Here is a 22,969-nt window from a genome sequence, read left to right on the forward strand (position 1 = left end):
CAAAGTTGTCAGTATTTACTATCAAGTACAGTCGTAGTAACCCATTTACCTTAGAGTATGAGCAGCATACTGCCGCGTCCTGTTTCAACTTTTCAAAAAGTTTGATAAAAGAAGAAACTACAGAAATAAAGCTCAGCAGTGTAGCCCGGAAGTAGGGCGGGACCTCGACGCTTATAAACATGGCCGTTAAGCCCTCCACAGCATCAGGGACTGCGTTTGGCTCAATTAGTTAGACTTTGAGGAAGTCATTGGTGGTAACTACTTCAGTAACAGGTGGAAAGAAAATGTAGACGTTCATCGGAAGCCTTTACATTTTTTAAATTGTTTTATCTTTGCGTGGCAGCGGTTTTTATAAACTTTATGTAGTACTTCATGCTGGCTAGCTAACCGAGCTAACGCCGACGTCTCAACGTTAACTTCTGTCAACTTTTCCAACCAGCTAGTACCGAAGTCTGCGACTTGACCGCTTATCGAAATGGAGGAGTGCCGTCGCTCGTCCAGGCTGTGTCGATGAATATTTTACACACGGACGTCTCGGATTTACTCAGCTAAGGGCTGACTTAAACTTTATTGAAGGCTCCTTTTTGGGTTGTTTTTTTTCCACTGGCAGCGGCCAAGCGCTTTGCCAGGTCGCCCGTTTAGGACCAGCACTAAGAGGTCGGACATAAACAATGTTTTCTGTCAAACCCATGAAACCAACCTTCAAGTGCTATCTTCCTCCTGTGCAGGTATGTGTTTGCTCTTGACTGATAACGGCAAAGTTTTATTTTTTTTTACTTTTCACAGCGGATGGTCACGATAGAGTGTCTAATAATTGCTTTTGATTAAGATACTTTCAGCTGAAGTCGACTGGTGTTGCGGAAGGAAAGTTAATAGGCGTTTTTGACGCGTGGTCAAGAAATGAGATATGTGTAAGCAGCCCCAGTTCCAATATTAGTAACCATCATAAAATGCAGAAGCATTTACCAGATCGCCTTTGCTTCACGTCTTGATGTATGAATTGTCACTAGGTAGTTAGAAGTTTTTCTCCCTACTCCTCCACAACTTGGAGAATTGGACACCACAGGATCAAATTTATTTGCCTTGTTTTGCCCACAGGTGTACACACTTCTCCAGACAGTAAGTCAGAGGATTTGTTTACAGATGCTGGTGCAGCAACCCAAACAAAACCAGTGTTTCTAAGGCAAGGTTAAGACAAGAATCTAGACATTTTATTGAAAAATGGATCAATGAATATAGTATAGTGTAAAAATCAGCATCATATTGCCATGTATGGTCTTGGTAATCGCTTATAAGTTGCAAGTAGTGACAACAAATGATACACATTACAAGGGAATATCAATGATGCACTTAACCCAGATGAACAAAAGAAGAGTGAACCGTTGACGAGATATTTAGTGAACCGTGACGCTGCTTAGTGGCATTCCTTCATTCAGTTATAATGAATGGACTTTCTGAGGGCATGTTGGGCCACCTGCTATACCAGTGCTTTGCTTATGAAAGAAAATAAACTGACCATTTCATTTTTACCTTTTCAAGTAGAGTGCAGTCCTAGTATTTTGGGCTTGTTTCCTGACTGTGTACTCCAGCACTTCTAATTTTGAATAAAACAACTATTTGGTTAAATTGCTAACATTTAGTTTAATTTGAGGATATATACTTTCACATCTGATGAACCATGTAGAAACTGTTGTTCATTTTATACATACCCCCAAGTGTAAAAATGGCTAAGATTCCTACACTGCCCACCTCAAACACTCTTAAAGCTTAAAGTCAGTGCTTTAATCTCTTAGTCATTCATTCACTTGAAATATATGGTGTTGGAGTAAAGCCAGCAATGAAAAACACATGACTTTGTCTTTATGTCCATCTAATTTTGTAAAGAAAGCTCGCACAAGGCTTATCGACACTTACTGCATATTGTAATTGGTTATGCAACCTTAATTTACCACAACAAATCATAACAGCTGTGATGATGATAAAGATAGCTGTATGAAAACCACTGGTTGAACAAAGTTGTTTTGGGAACTTACAACTGCAGTCAGTCGTGCGCTTAGAAGCTATTTTGATTTCATGCTTTGTTTACAATGCCAGGACACGTTTGAGATCTACTTTTATAGCCCCTGATGTATTATTGCTATTTATTCTTTAACCATCTGACAAGTTTACTGTTTACCTGACTCTGTGTCTCATGTTTGCTCTTTAGACTGATGTGAAGAAAACTATCGAACCACCTATCAAAAAGGTGGAACCGAAGCTACTACCAGGTAAGTTTATTTTGACATGGTTCAATTTGATACGAAATGTTTTATAGTTTTCATAGTTTGAAACAAACTTCTTAGCATATTGATATTTTATTTAGTCAAGTCAAGACCCTGTGGGCCTAGTGGGCACCTAATGTTGTCTCAAAACTTTGTTTCTGTCTACATTAAGAGGAGACTTGCCACAGAGATCTTTATTTAGCTTTTTAATTTAAGAAATTCTGTTTGGGCTGCTGTTGTAGTTTTGATTAATGTGCTCCAGCAAGTTGTCATCGCTATTGGTTTCTGAAATAATGGATGTTTCAACACATTGTGGTAAGGCTGACAGCAAGTTGCTCAAAAGTAGTCGTTCCAGTCACACTAAAAGTTAGATATCTGGGATGGCTTTGAGGCAATAAATTGTCAATCTCAGCAATGGACTGAGAAACACCAGTGTGAAGCTCCTAAACTAGACAATTAAGTTACTTCCCTCTGTCCTGTTTGCAACACTGTCTGTTAAATTTCCTTAGACTAATATCTATGGATTTTACCGTAAAAGCACAGAGGAAGATTTTTTTAAATTTTTTTTTTTTTTTAAGCTTGAACTAAACATAGCTGGCAGTGTTTAATCAGACTGGTCTAACAAGTGTTTCAGCTCAGGCAATTGTTCATCAATCTGTCTTTATCTACAGTTTATAATACAAGTAGTCTCAAATCTTAGGAGTGCACTGTGTGTTGTGGTTTATCATTTATTGCCTCCCATTTTCAGCTTTCCCAGGCCCTCATTATTTCTGCCTACTCAGTAGGACTGGGCGATATGGACAAAATAAAATATCACAATATTTTTTATCAAATACCTTTTTATATTGATATTGCGACAGTATTGTAAGGATGACTGTTGGTGCTTTCACAAAATATTTACACAATTTTGATAAATAATCATTAGTAATGTGGATATAATGACTAAGTGGGTAAAGGGAAATCATAGAACAACTAAACAGTCTGGTAAGTTCAGAAAATTACATCACTTTATTGTAATGCAGCCTTTAAAACCAGAAAGATAAGAATGATTTGCCAGTTTGCAGTGCCACTGCCACCAGTGCTCAAATGAGCAATATAGCTTTTAGGATGATAATACTATAATAGATGAAAGTTATAATGTTCTGTAAAGTCAATAGTAATGAACATTTTAAAAGCACCTTTTAAAAAAATCAGTGGCCGCAATTCGAAAAGTAAAGAAGTGAATTGATTACTGATTAATTATTGCACAGATTAATGGAAATTTTAATGTGTTCAAATGGGATTTTTTTCTTTAACATTATCAGGAGCATTGATAATTGTTTGTAAGACATCATTGTCAATCAGCACAACTATTTTAGGAGTTCAGGTGGTGTAACAACTGTTTTTTTTTTTCTCACAGTGTGATTTCACCCTCTCATGAGGATTTAGAAATATTACCCTGATATTTCTGTTTGCATGAGCTTAGTGCAAAGTGCTCTTTGCAGCACAGTTCCTCTCTGTCCCCACTGTGTTTCCTCCTCTCAGTCATGGGAATTTGCCTTTTCTCCAGGAAATATTTACTTTAAAGCTCTATCATAAAAGTTGACTTAAAATGCTTTGCCAATTCTAATGCTGTGCCAATGCTAGTTAAATAACTGGAGCAGCAGGAAAACCTTCATCTCAATGATAGATTCTAGTTTAGGTCTGAGCAGCTGTCTTGGGACTCTCATAGGAGTGGCTCGACACACCCTTTGCATAGTGTTAAGTGGTATGTTATTTGGAGTAAATATACAGAGGTGTTGTTTTTATAAGTAAAACACTCCAGAGGCATAGAGTAATTGTAGTTGTTAGAGCCTCTCTTATGGAAATTATTCTTCAGTTAAAAACCTGCTGAATATCTGAGAAGCGCATTTTATTTAGCTCAACATCAACATTTTAATTGACTACCTGCTAAAATGTCTGGTAAAACAAACTTTCCACCCATTTTCAGGCAGCATTTACCAGTTTAGTGTCAAAGCTCCCTCACCATCCAAATCCTGGAGCTGGACAGACAAACGGGTCCCATGAACAGCTTCCTTGTTTTTAACTCACTGTAAAAATGCTGTTGGCTGCTCCGAGGGGAGGCTTTGAAGTGACTGTCTGTAGGACTCCACCCTGGTTGCCCCAGTTCTCACCTTTTTTTTAAGAAAATCTCTGGGGCAAGTTTATATAGCCGCAATCTTGTCTACGCTGAGCATTAATCGGTTTGTGATCGTGTTAAAGGGCAAGGATCATGTTACAGATAAACAACAGTGTATAGAAAGCTGCCTTATTAATCTAAAGCTGATGTGAACATAATGTGACTTTCATGTGGCAGAGCTGAAGGGGGTTACTGTCCCACTTGTCATTACAGAAATTTTAGATGTGTGTAGTGGTTTCTGCCCAACAAAATCTTTTCGTAAAGTAGCTTCAGTTCTTTGAATGCAGTGAGCTTCTGGTTCTGCAACACAGACTTTTTTAAAGCCAAACTGCCTTTACAGAAGAGCATTAAGTTATGATTAAGTGACTTCAGCCTCCTGCTGGCTTGGATAACATTTGATATACGTATAAAGTTATGAAGTTTCTTCTATGCTTCTGAGGAATCTCAATATCAATCACTGAAATATTGTCATAGGCTTAAAATTCTTTGTTTCACATTGTGTGTAATGTACATTTTTCTGTTATCTTTAATCTAAAAGGGAAATGGGAATTTCAGTAAAGCAAAACACAAAGGTACTTGACTGTTGGACTAGTTGAACTTGTTTTTAAATATCACTGCTAAAACACTTCTAAGTCCTTATTCCAAGATCTAGCAATAATGGTCAACTTTTTATAGCAGCATTCTTATCTATATATGAATCATTTTGTGATCGATGGGCAAGAGTCATGTTACCCATCAAAATCAAGACGTTTTCAAAATAACATTTTAGTTGATTTGTGTCAGCATTTATTGCTGTATTTGGCAAACTGTCACTATTCCTTGTCAACAGCATCATCAAGACTAAAACATGTATGTACGTTTTTAACTACTACTTCTCACATATTTAAATGGTTACATGTACAAAGTAGAAACAGAGAGGATGATGGTAGAAAGGAAAATGTGTGAAAATTGTCGACCTTGCTAAATTGAAATTGTTTAATCATGAACAACTCAGAAACCAAACAATGAAGGATTTAAAAATCAAACAAAAACTTAATTGCACAGCAATATGGTTCTCAATAAGACGTATGTCAACTATTATTCCAATTCTTTTTCTGAAAATATTGAAACAGATATTTGTTATTCAACATCAGTAATTTATACATTCATATTTAAATACCAACATCAATAATAAATTGATTAGATTATAATAAGAACATAAATAGTAAGTTTTGGTACACCAAGTTTGGGGAAATTTAAAAAAAGGATGTACAAACCACATTTCAGCTTAACAGCAGAATTTTTTGCAGTATCGTTCAAGTGCTCAAGTCATTTACTTTACTTCGCCTTTCTAATTTTCATTTTCTGTATGGTTCATTGAACTCTACTGGTAGATTTCACACAACCCTTTTTTCCATTTGTGTTTGTCACCAGGAGAGATAGTAGTTAATGAGGTGAACTTTGTGAGGAAATGCATCAGCGCTGAAAGCAGCCAAGATGACCTTTGGGGCAAGTTGATATGTACCAACTTCAAGGTCTCCTTCATCCCTCAAGATGCACCACCTAAACAGGTATTTGTGCAGACTAAGGTTTTGAAGCAGTTGAACTGTGTTGTTTTGAAATCTTTGCTATTCTTGGTAGTTGAACAATGTTGAACTTTCCTGTGGCTGCAATTGTGACTTTTTTAATTTGTTAAATATTCTAGTGGCACCAGCACACTGCTTTGTAGCTTAAATACTTGTATTTCGACTGCCATGTTTGTATGTGCAGTGCATCTGGCAAAGAGGAAGGAAAACTTGTGTACTTTCCTGCTTGACATTGTCAGTGATGTCGCGCAAGAAGTGAGAGAACAGACGTCATTTCCGGCTATGCTGTAGATTGTTGTAGTGATAATAAAATGTAACTTGATGATAGTTGCTCAGCCAAAGCACATTAAGTCAGTCTGTCAACCAGTATTTGAGACAGTGTTTCAGTGGGTTATGCATGTAATGGAATAGCCTACAAGATGTTGAACATACTATCTTTGTTGTTTTGCTTTCGCCACAGAAGACCCAGCTGTCCCACCTGCTGCTTGGAGTGCATGATATCCCCCTGACATGTTTAGAGCAAGTGGTAACAGGTAAATCTGATGTCAACATTTGTTGTGGCGAAACTGAAAATTTCATGTTTCACCATATCAGAGTTCAAACATTTTAGCCTAGAATTTTGTCTAAGTATCCCACACTATTAATTCCCTAATAATAAACAAATAAAAGCTTGCTACTATTACAATTTTTGCAAGTGTACCCAGCAGATATTTGATCTTACTCAATCAAAACTCTTGATTAAATAATTGATCAGTCAACTGTTTCAGTTCTAACGTCACATATCTTAACCCAGTCATTTTACAAGAATATTAGATGGCCCAGTCTACTCCTCATTAATCTTTGACATCATGGCTGCCAGGTCTCATTTGTTGTTCTTTCCTGGTCAGCAATCTGATAACAAGTGATGTCACAGCTTAGGTAGTGTTTAGTGGCAGGGCAGCCTAGCTGGGATTATCCTTGTTTAAATATCTCATTGCTGTCGATTGCTGACACTGCAAGGGCAACTGCCCAGAGCAAGGTCTGTTGTGTTACAGTGATGAAGCATGATGCTTGTTGTACCCAGCGTGTTTCTGACCCCGTTTGAACTGGGCTGTTAAAGACAACATAATCATTATTGGATTTGTCCAGTGAGAACAAGTGTATGTGCATCAAGAATGAGATAAGGCCCCAGTGTTAGTGTTAACATCAATTAAATCACACAGAAGTATGTTTTCTGTTTATACAGCCTTTACTGTGGTATGTGCTGAGTGTTTTCCAGTTGACCCAAAACCTCTAGTCACCTGTTGTGTCCAAAGAAGAATTGAATTTAAATTCTTTTTTTGCTTTGACTTTTTTTCTAAGATCTTTAAGCTTTGGCAATAGTTGAAGCTTTCTGCTTATATTTTGTTTGTTCTTCTCAGTGAACGATACAAAGGGGAAGAAAAAGGTGTTGGGCTCAAACCAGAAGCTGAAGTTTAACCCCACTGAGCTCATCCTGTATTGCAAAGACTTGCGCATTATAAGGTTCTGCTTTGGTGAGGCTGGGCCTGAGAGTGCCAAAAAGGTGAGTGATGCTCGAGTTTTATACCAGTGATGGTGATATGATGGTGGTCTTCTTGGAGCGGCTTTTAAAAATCAGTTTAATGCTTGTCAGACTCTTACCAACTTAAGGCCCATGTGGGTAATGAAATTAATTAATGGAAATGGTAAGAAAGTGAGGAAAAATATTCTGACCACATCTTAGTGATTTTTTTTGGATTTTTCTCATTTTAGACTTTGTCACCCCCTAGTGGTTGTATACAAAACTACGCCGCTAACCTCCACGCATCCGACCCAGAGACACTGAAGTTAATGTGCAGAAAACAACACATCAAGCAACACTCGGTTGCATCAGTGTTCACGTTTTTATTTTACCACTGGCTCTTTTTTCTACACAGAAAAGTTTGCCATTTCAAAAATTCAAAAGATGCTATAATCACATAAAAAATCTGCACATAGTGAAGAACAGACCATTCCTTTTACTCAGTTTCCTGTTGCTGATCAAACTTTTCCTTTCCTGACTGTGTTAGATCATTAAACACACACATACTCTGTTTCAGTGCTACAACCACTTCCTCAGTGACAAGGATATTTATATTATACAGACTTTACTTTGATGTGCTTCTCTCTCACCCTCCATCTGAACGGACGTGACTATCTTCTCAAAAAGCATGTTCACTGTGGCCATTAGCCAAACAATAAATAAAGACATCGAAAACAATGCTCATTCAAGTCAAAGGAAATCGAGAATGATCCTGACCGTAGGAACAACTGGCAGCGTGACTCTGACTCATCTCCTGCACAGAGAGATCGGTGGGACAGATGTTTCATTCTTCAAATTAGAGCTCAGTTAGTGGCCAGTATAATGAGAGATTTTTATAACAGTCATACATTAAAATGGTGTGTTTTTAAACTGAGGTTTTGGGCGATGTTGATGAATCAAATATTACAAATATCTCAAAACCAACATATTGATATAATGTCTTTTTATATTTAGTTGCACACAAGTGAAATTAAAGGAAATCATTAATAATATACAGATACAATGATCAACCATGTGAAGGCATTCACATCAAAATCAACTAAAAGAATCTCAGAGGCACAGAAATAAGGGGCCACCCAACTCGACGACCAGGAAAACTAAACACATTTCCCTGGTCACATTAGTCAGCTGTGTAGTGGGCTGAACTGTTAATTAGCAGGAGGCTTGACTTGACTCAGCAAGCCTTTCAAGTCCTTCAGCTAATTTTGGCAAATGATAATAGAACAAAAAATAAAAAAAGGGAAGTTGTTACCTTGAACAGAACCTGCTAGGCCGTGGTATTGTGTGACTGCTTGACATTCATTCAGCCTTCTCTCACATTGTAAGTGCAGGTGTCGTGTAAAAACACTGTGGAATCTGTAGTTGCATTAACAATGGAAATAAATTTGGATCTGTATTATGTGCATGAGGGTCCTCAGGAGCTGTTTGCTCACTGCAGGCTCACTACATGGCCCATTAGAGTTAGACAGCTGTACATCTATCTACAGTGTGCCAGTGAAGTGTACACGTGAATGTACACAGTTGCATGTCTGATCTCCTCCCATGTCATCTGGGAGCACTTTTTGTGAAGGTTTTAGAGCTCCGTAGCACATACCTTCAGCACATTTGGCTAACAGCAGCATTACAGTATGGTGCTGCGTTGAGCAGGGGCTCATTGCCAGTGTTATAAGTCTTAGTCTGTGTTTACAGACTAATTTAATTTATATAAAATGCATTATTAACTTTTTCGTTTATTCTGCTTACAACAGAATATGAAAGCTTTTATTTGTCCATAGAACACTGAAATAGAAATGGGTCTGCCCTCTCTCACTCCTTGACAGTTTATTTATGGACACCATATATGTAATTACAGTGTGCACCTAAAACGGGGCTCAGTTCTTTTTTTTTCTTTGTGACATATGGAATTAAGCCAACCTATAATAGCTTATTTCACCATAGGAAATTACAGAGTTGGGACCAGCCTTGTCTACACACACACTCACACACACACTTTTTTGGTGTCCTCTCGTGTTATTCACAGCTTTACTACTGAATGGACTGCTTTGTGTGACTCTAGTCGAGCCACAGAACGATTCAGTCCTGTAAACCCAGAGCAGTAGGCTGTCTGTTAAACATTTGCTTCCCCAGGTTGAACTTGTCCTTGTTTTCGTACGGTTAAAGAACATGCCTCAGAGCTCATTTTGGCACTCTGAATGAACCTGAGTTGGGAAGCTGAATAGTTATGATTAAGTATATGTCCTATAAAAGTACGTTTTCTTCTTTTTATTCTAGGTTTGCCTTGCTATTGCCCACTATACCCATCCAGCTGATCTTCAACTGCTGTTTGGTTTTGAGTATCAAGGGCGACGATACCATGAATCTAAAGGTAAACATAGCATGCAATACTTTCAAAGATTTCCTTCAGAATTAACTATTCCAAATTTGACAACCTGTGTTTTATTTCTCTGCATTAAATATGCACCAGAAATAATTCTAAAGTCTATCTGCATTTCCAGAGGAACGAGTCAACGGCTCCACCCCACGAGGAGGATTACTGACCCCCATTTTTGACCGTCCATCTGACTGGGATCGAGAGATCAAGCGAACGGGTGCTTCAGAGTGGAGGGTGTGCTCCATCAACGAGAGTTATTCCATCTCACCAAGGTCTTGAGCTCATGTTGGTTATTGTAACTTATGAAAGGGGGTTTCTGGCCTTAGATATTACAGACACTCTAAATTCCAGCCTTTATTCATACTCGGTATGTTTTGGCAAGACAGTATATTTACACTGTATGCCTTTTTTCGCTCACTTCACGAGTGACTTGTCGGGAAAAAATGGTGAATGTCTCAAAGAAACATGCGAGTCTCTATTTGACAATAAGTGCTATTCATCTGAGTTCAGTGGTGACATCATGGTGGGTTGCAGAGCAAGGATTGTGCAGTGTTTTATGTGGAATTTGAAAAAAGACTCAAAATTACATAATAGTAACTTGCACCACATTGTACACATGACATGGGTCTAGAGACTCTAAAACAATCCTTACTGTATACTCCCCAAAAAACAAACACAATGCTAAAGATACTCACCATGAGACAGAGACTAAAAACCAATGCCATGCTAACAATTTATTTACATCAACCCAGGCATTCTTTATTAACATTAATACAATATTATGGTATGACAGCATGAACATCACACTTAATGTATTCATGTAAAAAGATGGGTATGGTTATGTGATTGAGTGTAGCTAGGAAACATGAAAATACATGTTCTTAAATTTTTTTCCCTGTTTTTTCTAAAATGGTGTTTTTCTGTTTGATTCCTGTCTAATGTGTGTCTGTCTTTTTTTTTTTTTTTTTTTTAACATTTCTTAGTCTTCCAGAGTACATTGTGGTTCCAGTTTCTCTGGCAGATCAGGATCTGAAGCAGTACTCATATTACTTCACTGATAATCGCATCCCTGTGAGTACCTGATCTTTGATATCTCCCATTTAAGCTTGTCAAACATCGCTTAGGAATATTTTTCAATTATCCCTTTTTAATTGTTATCAGACCTGTAAGGACTACCGATGGAGTCATTTGTAATCGTTGTCTGCCAATTTCAGTCTGCATGTAATTCAATTGGTCAGAGTATTCCTACTATGCTCTCACCGATCCCTGTCTGTGTTATCTGCATTTCTTCTGTTTAGCTCTGGTGCTGGAATCACCCTAATGGGAGCGCTCTTGTCCGCATGGCCAGCATAACTGATCAGCAGCAGAGGAGGATTGATCAGAAGTAGTTCAAACTCCTTCTTTCATTCATATTCAAATCATGTGTTAAATGTGCTGTTTCTACTCTCTTCTACACTTAAATTTAGTAGCAGCCAGCAGATGTTCAGTTGCAGCAATGCAAAAAGTCTCAGTATGATTAGATAGAATAATTTTAAACATCAATTTTATAGTCTTGGTTCTTAGTTATTAAACTGTCCGTGCTAATGTTGTGAATATACAAATGATGTATTGCTGAGATGTTGCTACAGATGTTTTAAAGGGATCTATATTTCAGTCATTAATGTCATTAATGTCTGTATGTTGTTGTTGTTGTTGTAGAGTCTGCACTGCCATCACAAAAAGCCACCCACAGCGCAGTGAAGTCATCAGATCAGATCTGGACAAGTGTCTGCCTAACATCCAGGACATCCAGAGTGCTTTTTTTAAAGTCAAGCAGATCTGTGTCATAGGTGAGCCTCATTGTGCCTTTTTAACAGTAATGAAGTAGGTAACCAAGTATTCAACCTCTGTAAGCAGTGTAACTCGGTGAACATTTCTTTTCCATGGAAATGGACAGTTTTATAAGTGTACAAGTATTTGACTGTTTTGATTGTGTGCAGATCCTTTTGAGGAGTCTGAGGAGAGGTGGCTTTCTTCCATCGAAAACTCACGATGGCTGGAGTACGTCAGGTATGTAAACAACCTGACACTGCATGATAGTACTTTTTAAACTACTGTAGTCCTGATAGTTTACAGAGAGCTAAATTAACAACTTCATGCTGCATGATGTGAATGTGACCCTTTTGATGTGTAAAATTTTTATATTTTTGGCATAAACTTACACTTATTTGTGAGACCAGTTAATAATATAATTTTTCAGCCTTGAAATCTTTGGTCTGGTGATAATGTGACCATTGTGTGCTGGGCAACGACACGCTGCTGTCATCTGTTATCCAATGACTAATTAGTCCATGAGGACCAAAAATGACTGTTAAAAAATAATGTTTATATCTTGCTTGTTCAGTTAAGAGTTTTTGTTTGTGACTCCAGGGCCTTTCTTAAGCATTCAGCTGAGATGGTGTACTACCTGGATGGGAAGAATGCTTCAGTCATTCTCCAAGGTAAATTCCTCATTTATAAATTGTCTGAATCACTCGTATAGTCCTATAACCTTTTAAAAGTCACACCTCACAGTTTCAAACCAGAGTCACATAGCAACAGTATAATTTTTTTCTTTACTCTTCCAATTATTTGTTTTTGTAATTTTTCATTTTTCACAACTTTTGATTTTATTCATCATTTGTGATATTGTTCCAACATTTGGCTTCAAACATGAATGTTTCACACCAGCCAAAAACTATATTGTGGTTGAATTTCATTCATTAACATATGATCATACTGACCTTGAACTTGCTTACCTTGCAAACAGCTTGCTGATTTATGTTTTTGGTTTCTATTTCTACACCTGTACAGAGGAAGAAGACAGAGACCTGAACTGTGTGGTGTCCTCCTTGGTGCAGCTCATGTTGGACCCTCACTATCGCAGCCTCACTGGCTTTCAGAGCTTGGTGCAGAAGGAGTGGGTGATGGCAGGCCATCGCTTCTTGGATAGATGCAACCACTTGAAGAAGAATGACAAAGTGGAGGTATTTGTCCCAGACTGAAATTAGCCCACTGCCAGAAGAACTGACCTAATGGATTTGCCAAGATACTCATGCAGGTTGTTGTTTGTTTCTCTGTGTTCTCTCGGTTAAGTCCCCGCTGTTCATGCTTTTCCTGGACTGCGTGTGGCAGATGATGAACCAGTACCCTGCTGCGTTCGAGTTCACAGAGGCCTATCTGACGGTCTTGAGTGACAGCATGTGGATCCCGCTCTTCAGTACTTTCCTCTTCAACTCTCCTAAACAGCGCGCTCAGCACTTGATGGTGAGGGATGTATATACAATACCAGTCAAAAGTTTGGACACACTTTCTCAAATTTCAAGGGAATGGGAAGGTGTGTCCAGACTTTTGACTTGTGGTGTATGTACATTATTATATATTTAATTATTTATTCAGTTGCATTTAATGAATGTATTCCACAGAAATGCCACAGAGAACTAAAGCTAAAAATTAGACCATCACGCTGAATTCCAAGACATACAGTAAATAAACTAATTTAAATGAGAACAGGATTTTTAATAGATGGTGCAGTCTGTGCACAACAATAGAGCAAGTTTAGATCTACCTGTATGATGTCTGTCAGTTTGTGGTCCAAGAAGAATAAAAAACAGGCCATTAACTGCAGGTGACGGCATGTAACAACTCAACATGTTTTTGTGGTATCATTTCATGTCAGAGACTATTATTTCCTTCTGTGTGTGTCAGATAATTGAAAGGAAAGAGTGCAACGTAATGCTCCCAGATATGAAAACATTCAGCTTGTGGTCAGAGAAGTAACCAAGAAAATGACAAAAGCAAATTATGGCAATTTGTTTACCTCAATGGATTTTAATTTGGAGTCTGGAAGTTTTTTTCATAGTTTACAACAATGTTTTCTTTGTAAGACAACATACAGACATGTATGAAGCAAGAATAACCTTGTTTTTATTCTACAGGACTTTGCCAGGAATAAAGCCATCCCTCAAGGGGAAGACCAGGTTGTGTATTTCCCGCCTGTTTGGGACTGGTCACAACAGTTCTCCATCAAAGACCAAACCCTCTTTAACAACCCCATGTACATAGGCAAAGGAGCCGCCTGTGTTCAGAATGGGGAGGTGAAAACCTTCAGACGCACAAAGGTACGCAAGTCACCGAGTTTCACAAGTTTTTATAGGAGGAGTGACAGTATGTTGCGTTATGTGTGTCCTGTCTACTTTATACCTTGGATATATTACAAACACTTTAAAATTGCAGTGTAGATATAATTAAATGGTTTTCAGCCATGTTGAATAAAAGACTCAGGGTCTATACTCTTCATCACTCTTCATCACTCTTCATGGCCAAGCATCTCTTTTGGCTGTTTGATTGTTTTAAATCTCATTCAATTCATGTATAGATTAATATGCCAGTTGTTAGTGTGCAAGGACATTTATCACTGTTTTCTCTTTGTGATTAGGTAACACATGATTACTTTTATCACTATTCTATGTTTTTTTTCCATATGAAGTCAAATAGGAAAAAGAATTAAGTACTTTTTAGAGCTAGTTTATAATTTTGCAACCTACCTTTTTATAAAATACAAGAAAAAACTACACTGCAAAGGCAGTTACAGTAAGTAACCTCTGTGACTGTCATTTCTGATTAATTTTAAGTTGCTGAAGTTTCATTACTCCAAAGGTCAGATTAAGATCAGCAATGATGTGTATCCAAAATAGGTCATGTCAATCATGTGTTCTCTTATAACTACCTCATTCATGCAGCTGTTACAGTATGTTGTTAAAATGCCTCCAGTTTCTGATGAAGTAAATGTTTAACACGTGTAAACCAACCAGTCAGCAGTTTTGTTTATTGCTGCTGAGATTTTTATGGCCAGTCTGTTGTTTTGGTGTCATCAGCAACTTCAGAGAGAACACAGAAGGCGATTTATTACACAGAAAATAAATAATTGATTTTTCTTAAGTTGGGGATATCAGGATAATGATGATTTGATATTGCAGGTGGATATGCATATGAGAGCCCGGAAAGAGTGAATTTTGGTCCTTCATCCTGCTGCTGCAGCCTGTTACAGAGCTACTTTTTCATGTTATGTGAAAACAATCTATTACTGTGTGTCTTCTCCAACAGAAGGCCTACAGTTCCACATTGCGAGGAACCCCTGCATCTCTGCGTAACGGACTGAAGGGCGGAGAGGATGCAATGACCCGGCGGGGCTCTCTGGTGTCGGAGCTAAAGCCGGATTTCTCACCAGTGAAAGACGTGGAGAGCCCATCAGAGCGATTCTTCAGGGACTGGTTCTCTCGGCCTGCTGACCAGCAGGGCCTCCTGATTCCCCTGCTTGTACCTTCACACGTGGCCCTCTGGAAGCTCTTCTTTCTACGTTGGGTTCCTGAAGCCTGCATTCCCAAAGGAGGTCCCATCACCGCCTACCACAAGCTCTCCCAACTGGTCGACGAAATCGAGATACTGCAGAGCCACATCAGGCAGTATAAGGGACCCAGTCCGGGCAGCACACCACTCCCCAGCCCAAGCGGGCCCCCTTCAGATCAAAGGAGGATGTATTTTAAGGCCAGCTCCCCAAATGACCCCCCTACACCTCCAGACTTCCTTACCTCCTCCTTTCCTTTCACCCCAATGGGAAACCTGTGCCGCCGCACTGTCCATGGGACTCCCATTAGCAAATTTCTGAATGGGGCGAAGATCTGGCTCTCTACAGAGACTCTCGCTGACACCCCCTGAGGACGTGGGGCTTTAGGGCTCACTTTTCTGAGCCCAGCACAAGATTCTGTATCAGTTAATCATTTTATTTTCTATTACCTCTTTCTTAAATACTAAGAAGGTGATTGATTAATAGAAAAAATTAACTTTGTACTTCTGATTTTTAATTTATAAGCTAGAATTTGCACCATTGGTGCTGCAATGAAATTTCTAAACTGGTTAATTTCTAAACTGAAGTGCCATCTATAGGACTGAATCATCATTGTCCGTTACAGTTGAGGAGTTCACAATTGCTGAAGCACATACTCTTTATTGGCCAGTGAGTTGTTACTGTGATGTCTCCTCTTACTGTGAAAGATCGTCATGCTTAAAGCATTTTTATGTATTTTCTTGTCTACTTCAGCTAAGGTCTTTCTCAAGATTAAGCTAACTGCTCTTTTTTGCTGAGTTTGTTGCTTTTGGAGATGTTAATACTGAGTTGTGACTAGGTTGAGAGCTCCCTCTCTAAGATTTACCTTTTTGATTCAGTGAACATTTTTCAGCTATAATTGGAATTTAACAAAGTATGCGTGTGGCATTAATGGTATCAGTTTAATTGTCCTTTCTTTGAAATCTCATTGGTCAGTATGACTTCCCAGCTGTAATGGAACTGAAAGATTTCATCCAAATAGTGACGCTTCAAATTAGAAAATGACAGTTTATTTTTATTGCAGCAACAATGATGCATTTCACTGAATACTGATTTTTTTTTCTTTTTAAGTACTACATTGTCAATTACATTTCAGGAAATGTAATTTATAATGTAATATTTTATCTGATCTTTTTTTTTATTTCAGAAAGAGGAACAGAAAATAACACTGCTAACATGATTCTACTATGTGGTAGAAACAACAAAAAAAAAGGATCTGGCCTGGTTGAATGTAATGGGTTGGTTATTATTTTTTCTTTTTTTTTCTTGCACAAACTTAATGCTATTTGCTCCAAGTGCCCATATTTTAGTGGTTGGGTTAGAGTTTCACTGTAGGTAGCAAATAGTGTGAATTCAGGGTCTCACTTTGTAGATTTCCTCTATTTTTGAAGCAGAGATAAGGGCCTATATTTTTAGTATCACACTTCAGGTGATACTTAAAGGGGGAAGTTGAGCTGTGAGGACTTCAATCTGTGGTAGATATTCACTCTTCCTTTTGAAGAGGTTTCATTAAACTTTTATAGAGGCCTTCTGGTAAGGCACAGAGGACAAACTATTCAGATGAACAGTAGCTGAATGGGTGAATATTTGAAAGCAAAGGGATAGACAAGGGCTATGACTCAAACCAGTCCAGAGTTTAGTTATGTGGTGAACTGGATCTCAGACACTGAAGTTACTGATCCAATGAACATGACGGCGATGGGTCAATGACATAATTTCAAGGCAGTACATGAGAAAACAGCAATCAAACATCTGGAATAGAAAGTGTCAGACATAACATAAAACATGTCTTGCATAACACATAAATAAACTGTGTGTATTTCTGACATTTTGAAATGAAATAATAAAAATCTGTTAACTCACCACAAGCTGCACAGTGTTAGAGAGTGAAAGGGTTTGAAAGAATGAAAGCATTAACTGTATACACTGTTTAACATACTGTATGTAGCTATAGCAATACTTACATTTGCTTACTTTGTGTTCCTTTTTGTTTTTCCAGATAATGCCACTCTGCTTACAGGAACAATATCATAGAAAACATGCAGTAAAGTTCCTGTACTTCCTGTCAAGATAGTGATGCTCATGAGTGTTTTATGATGCAAATGTTGACTTTTGGAATGGGACATCCTTAAAAATGTCTCGTTGAGACGTTTACTACTTGCTAAACTAGGGACTGGTTTGAGACGCATTAGGGGAAATGGATCAGCCATCCAGTGCCCCTTTAAAAACTGGTGAGGAACTAGCACTGTGTAATGATTTAATGTCTTAAAATAACAATACAGCATTTATTATTAAAGCCCTTTGTAATGTTAAATATTAGACCACTGGACAGAGTGAACATCTGTCCCACCATTACACAGCAGCATTGATCCTTAGATGTTAGATTGACCAGTTTCCAATGATATTCAGACAAACTCGTGATTCTTTAGCAATAACTAGTTTCAGGTATTTTTAGTATACATGTGTATAATGTGAGTGCAGAGCCTGCTCTCCCAAATGCTAACAATTGCACATTTTACTCCATATATAGGTTAGTTTGTTTTAAGATGGTTGTTGAATATCATTTTGGCAGATATTATAAATACTGTATATGCTTGAAATCTTCCAATTAATATTTTTGATTCATGGTACTAAATAACTTCTATCCTTGATTTAGTCTTTATATTTTATCGAGAGATATTTATATGCCGTGTTCTTCCACTAATTCACGTCGTTGCACTCTGCTGTAATTGTATGATGACCGTGCTTCCACTTTGGCACAGTTTGATATTGATTAGCAGCAGATGTATTTATTCAGTTATGCAAATGTACTCTGAGAGGGATGCAGTTGCTGCTCTACATCCCCTGTGCCTTTTTATTGGGAAGACCATTTTGTAATTGTATTCTAAATCCTGTTGACTTATTTTAGTTTTCTAATTCTGACGGTTTTTATCAGTTCTGTAACCCGATAAAGTCAGAGGTACTGCACTGAAGCTGTTTTTCCTAACAGAAAATAAGGCTCAAATGTGTACCAGTAACCAATCATTACATTATTTTTCAAACGAGGTTGCATTCTGTCTTTTATTTCACTTGGAGTGAGCCCATGAAAATCCATCCATGGACAAGAATTCACTGATTTTTGTCTGTTACCTTTGACAGTATAAGCTCACCTCCCATACAGTATGTTACAATTCATGCAGTGAGAGACGGCACTGCTGTTTGTTCCCTGCGCAGCTCTTCTGATGAATACTATTGGTGGAGTTATTTAAACAAAGTTCTAGGTGGTTACCCCACAGTTTAGGATTCTCATCTTTAGTCTTGACTAAAGGCACTGACTTTGTCTCAGAATCTATAGTGGAAAAGTAACGCACACAAAGGGTTGTAGTTAGGTGCTGATCACTGGAAGCGGATTCAAAAGCAGAAAAGAAGTGTCGCACACTTTGGTTCCATATGTCAACAATGATGATGATGATGATTGTTGATCTTGAAGAAGGTTTGAGGGCCGAAACGTCATTATAATAAAAGAGAAATACATATGGAGCCAGAGTGAACAACACTTCTTTTCTGCTTTTGTCTCAAAATCTAACACTGAGTTGAGGTTATTATGCAAATAAATCTTTAAGTCTAATTAGGGCCAGACTACTAATACTTTTCACAATACTATACGTAAAATGAGTGATCATAACAGGCAAGATACATCAGTGATGATTTGGGTAAGAGCAAGGGCTCTTTTCACAGACTTATATTTTTATATAATATATTTAACTCCTTCTGAATTTCTGCACCTTCCAAACCAACTAAACATTTATGGATTTGAACTTGAAACCTTGAATTTCTGAAGACCACCCTGGTGTTGTTGGGGCCTCGTCCACATCATGACAGTCTGGGTCAAAAACTTCATATAGTTTACCAGTCAGTGCTGGTCCAGTTTTAAGTTGATGAATTGTACGTGTGGCCCTTGTGTCGACCACATTACCTTGCTGAGATAAAGGTTGAGCTCCCTTGCTCAGACTCGCTCTGAAAACTACTAAAGTGGGAAATCCTGCTAGAAATATTAGAGCTTAGAATATTTTCAAATTGTTTGAAAATAAATGGTGGAGATAATTGTACATCTGTTGTTGAGATGCACAGTTTTGTGGCAAATTTGGAAATGAAAATGAAAATGGAGCATTCACAACACTATAGTTATACTGAAACTGTTGCCCTGATACCTTGAGGGCTGTCAGCGGATCCTGCAAACCAGAAAGTAACTGGTGTACAAGTGTAAGTTTCACATCTGACTCAGAATCTGCACATGCATTACATGAAAGTGTCTTTATGATGAAGTTATGTTATCTGTAGATAGATAAAGATATAAATAAAGATTAATAAAAAGATGAAATCTGACCAAAAAGCAACCTAGACAAAAATATAAAAGAAGACAACTAAAGAACATGGTGTCAAATTTGTACTCAGGCATAGTTAAGTTGCTCTTTTGAACTTTTTTTGAACAGCTTGACATTTTTGTTAGTTTGTAAGTAATTTGAGTTTTTAAATAACCCTTCAATGCACCATTTGCTGACTTGAATGAACATAATGCATGATGAACCGTTTCAGCAACAGAACATTAAGGTTCGCCTTAAGACTAATAATAGAGTTGGACTACTTGACTGATTGTTTAACATGGATGCAGAGGTTATGTATAATATTTAGTTCCTTATTGTTGTACTCAAGAACTCAATATTACAGCATATTTTATGAGATGTTAATGTGACTAAATCTGATTGCATATAACCTTGCTTCAGTAAAACAAAACACAACCTGGAATTTTATTTTATTTTTTTTACATTAATGATGGTTTAATGATGTTTTTGTGCTTCAGAGTCAGATTACTTTGTGGAATGGAAGAACAGTGTCAGTGAGGAGATAAAAAAACATATCACCACATCCTCTGTTTTCACTTAAGTCTTTTGCATACAGCATGCTGTTCAGTGCACTTGAACTTGCTGTCACTGCAGTCATGACTCAGCTTTGTTGTGCTAATAGACCTTTTTCACTGCAGGCATTTTGGCAGGTCATAAGAAGGAAAAGCACAGATGCACCTATTAACAATGCTTACGTGTCATTGCAGTATCTCATTAAACCGTGCCAGTGAGCCAGCATGCACAATACCAGGACCCTGGAGCTGGAACACTACTGTCATTATTAATATTATTAATTACACTTGTGCTTTTTCTGCATTGTCAAATGTCTGCTGTGAGAAAGGCCTAATACACATTTGCTTTGGTCCCCAAAAGGCCTTGAACTGACTGATGTTTTTCAGGTGTTTTCAATTACTGCACCAACACCTGATCTTTTTTTTTTTTTTAACATATGGTCAGAAGCTTTTTGTTTGTGTCAGGGCTAGATAAACCAGTCATACTTTTGATTACTTGCAAATGTGCTTTCAAGTATCAACTTAGGCATGTCCTGCACCATTAAAGGACAGGTTCACACTTTTTCAAGTCTGTCTTCCACTGCAGCTCAACAGTGAAACAAAAAGAAAGAATTTGATGCTAAAAAGACTGTAAATGTGGCAGATATCCACTAGATATGACTAACTCAGAGTGCTGAAGCCTCATTTAAGTTTCTTTATTTACAAAATGACTGTGTGGACACACAAAATCATTTTGGATATCTGCCACACAGTCTTTTTAGCATCAAATTCCCTCTTTGTGTTTCCCTGTTGAGCTGCAGTGGAAGTATAGTAACAAAATGAGGGACTTTGGCACTAAAAAGACTGTAACATTGAAAGATATCTACTTGATTTGACTAATTTGGACGGCTGAAGCTTCATGTTAGCTTAAATATATTTAAAAGTTTATCTGAAGCTAATATGAAGAAACTTAAATTTTGCACAAAATGACTGTGTGGACAGACACACTGTGGATTTTGGCCCCCATCACTTACATTTAAAGCACATTTGAAGGGGATCTTTTAATAGCCAATATGAACCGGAGGAAAACCTCTTTCAGTGTTCATATTTTTGATTTGTTTTGTGCTCACATATATCAAAGTGCACCTGAGGAATAGAGAAAAACCTGGATCCAGGTAATGTTATTCCCCTTAAAAAGGCATTAAGAGTATTTTGTTTGTCTCGTAAGTGGATATAACAGTGACTCAGGTGTATTACATGATAAAGTGCAACCTCCTTGGTTACAATACAGAAAACTGTGGACAGAGCTTGAGACAGAGATTGGAAAACACCTGGATGGTAAATGTGAGTGTGGAGGCGCAGAGACAGTAATGCACATCCTCATAGAGTGCAATAATTACATATACATACAAAGTAGGAAGCTGTTCAAAGACCTGGGAGCATCTAGAGAAACTGTTTTTACTCTGCACACTATACTACTCAACCTGGATAGCCGGAGTAAGATGGCGGAGCTGCTGGAGTTTCTGCACAGTGTTGGATTATACTACAAAAATACTAAGAACTGTCAAAAAGCAGCAACCAATAAATAACTGTGGAGGGCAGCAATACGCCAGTGCAGCGTCTATTCTGCCTAAATAACAGAAGAAGAAGAAGAAGAATTGTGCGTACGTGCTGGACATTTGTTTGTTTGTTTGTTTTTTAACTTCATTGAGTACAATAAAGAACGAGGTATATTCTTGTGGACAAAATGCCAGGGGGATCACAAACAACACATAACAAATAGAAAGCAACATAAATAAGAAAAAATAATAAAATAATAAAGAATAAAAAATAATAAAAAATAAAATCAAAATAAATTAAACAACAGAATAGCTAAATAAAGACATTAAAAAAATCACTCATTAACAGTGTTTACAGCCTTCTTATTATTGTAGCTGTAGCTGTAAGTAGCTGTAAGAACATCTCGTATTCTTTATGAAAATCTGAAAAGAGGCTTTTTGTTACACAAATATGAAACTTAGCTAAAATAATAACGAGGCTGATGATGTAGGCTTGTTTCTTATGACAGAGTATTAGGGACACACTGAGAATAAAGTATTTTATTACATTAAAAAAATTGTAATATTAAAGTTGTAATATAACGAGAATAAAGTAGTAATTTTACAACAAAAGTCGTCATTTTATGAGAATAAACTGTTATAACGAGAAAATATAACAGCCTATTTCATAGGCGCAGTCTGCATTAAAATGAGGAATGTGGAGAAAAGTTACACTTTAGACTAGATTGCACAAATGACCAAATACGTAATCTCTTACGACACATCAGCACCAGATTATTATTAGTATCAGGACTTTGAAATGATTGTGCAAACGACTGTGTCTATACCGAAGAAAGAACCACACGGACTTGGAAGAAATGGCCTCTTTTGTAAAAGAAGAAATGTCTCGAAGCTCAACGGTTACATCTGATATAACGACTTTTTTCTCGAAATATTATGACTTTATTCCTGTAATCTAAAATACAAATATTTTTCTCTCAGTGTGGCTCTAATTTTCTTTCTGTTGTTACTTAAAAACCCAAACAGAACATGTTTATACAATGGAGCAAAATCAGCCATTAAATGTACCATGAATAAACCTCTTGCCGCAGTCTTTCAATGTAGTAACATGCCAAAATAAACGAGGCACAGTTATAGACTGTGCAGAGCAAAAATCAACACAATGAAAAAAACACAGGAAATTGAATAAACTCGGTGACGTCATTGTTGAGCGCCTC

General features: G+C 37.5%; 1 protein-coding gene across 1 annotated transcript; it reads left to right on the top strand.

Annotated features, from left to right (window-relative positions):
* Positions 1–155: 155 nt before the first annotated feature.
* Positions 156–18,364, top strand: mtmr10 (myotubularin related protein 10). The gene is made up of 16 exons (XM_042412590.1): positions 156–728; positions 2,207–2,267; positions 5,833–5,969; positions 6,445–6,517; positions 7,385–7,527; positions 9,817–9,910; positions 10,041–10,188; positions 10,900–10,987; positions 11,215–11,300; positions 11,615–11,745; positions 11,896–11,965; positions 12,326–12,396; positions 12,749–12,921; positions 13,031–13,201; positions 13,873–14,055; positions 15,041–18,364. Exons 1-16 carry the CDS (start codon positions 672–674, stop codon positions 15,650–15,652), a joined length of 2,298 nt encoding a protein of 765 aa, XP_042268524.1. The 5' UTR covers positions 156–671; the 3' UTR covers positions 15,653–18,364.
* The last annotated feature ends 4,605 nt before the right edge of the window (positions 18,365–22,969 follow it).

The sequence above is a fragment of the Thunnus maccoyii genome, chromosome 1 (genome assembly GCF_910596095.1).
Source record: "Thunnus maccoyii chromosome 1, fThuMac1.1, whole genome shotgun sequence".
Taxonomy (NCBI): Eukaryota; Metazoa; Chordata; class Actinopteri; order Scombriformes; family Scombridae; genus Thunnus; species Thunnus maccoyii.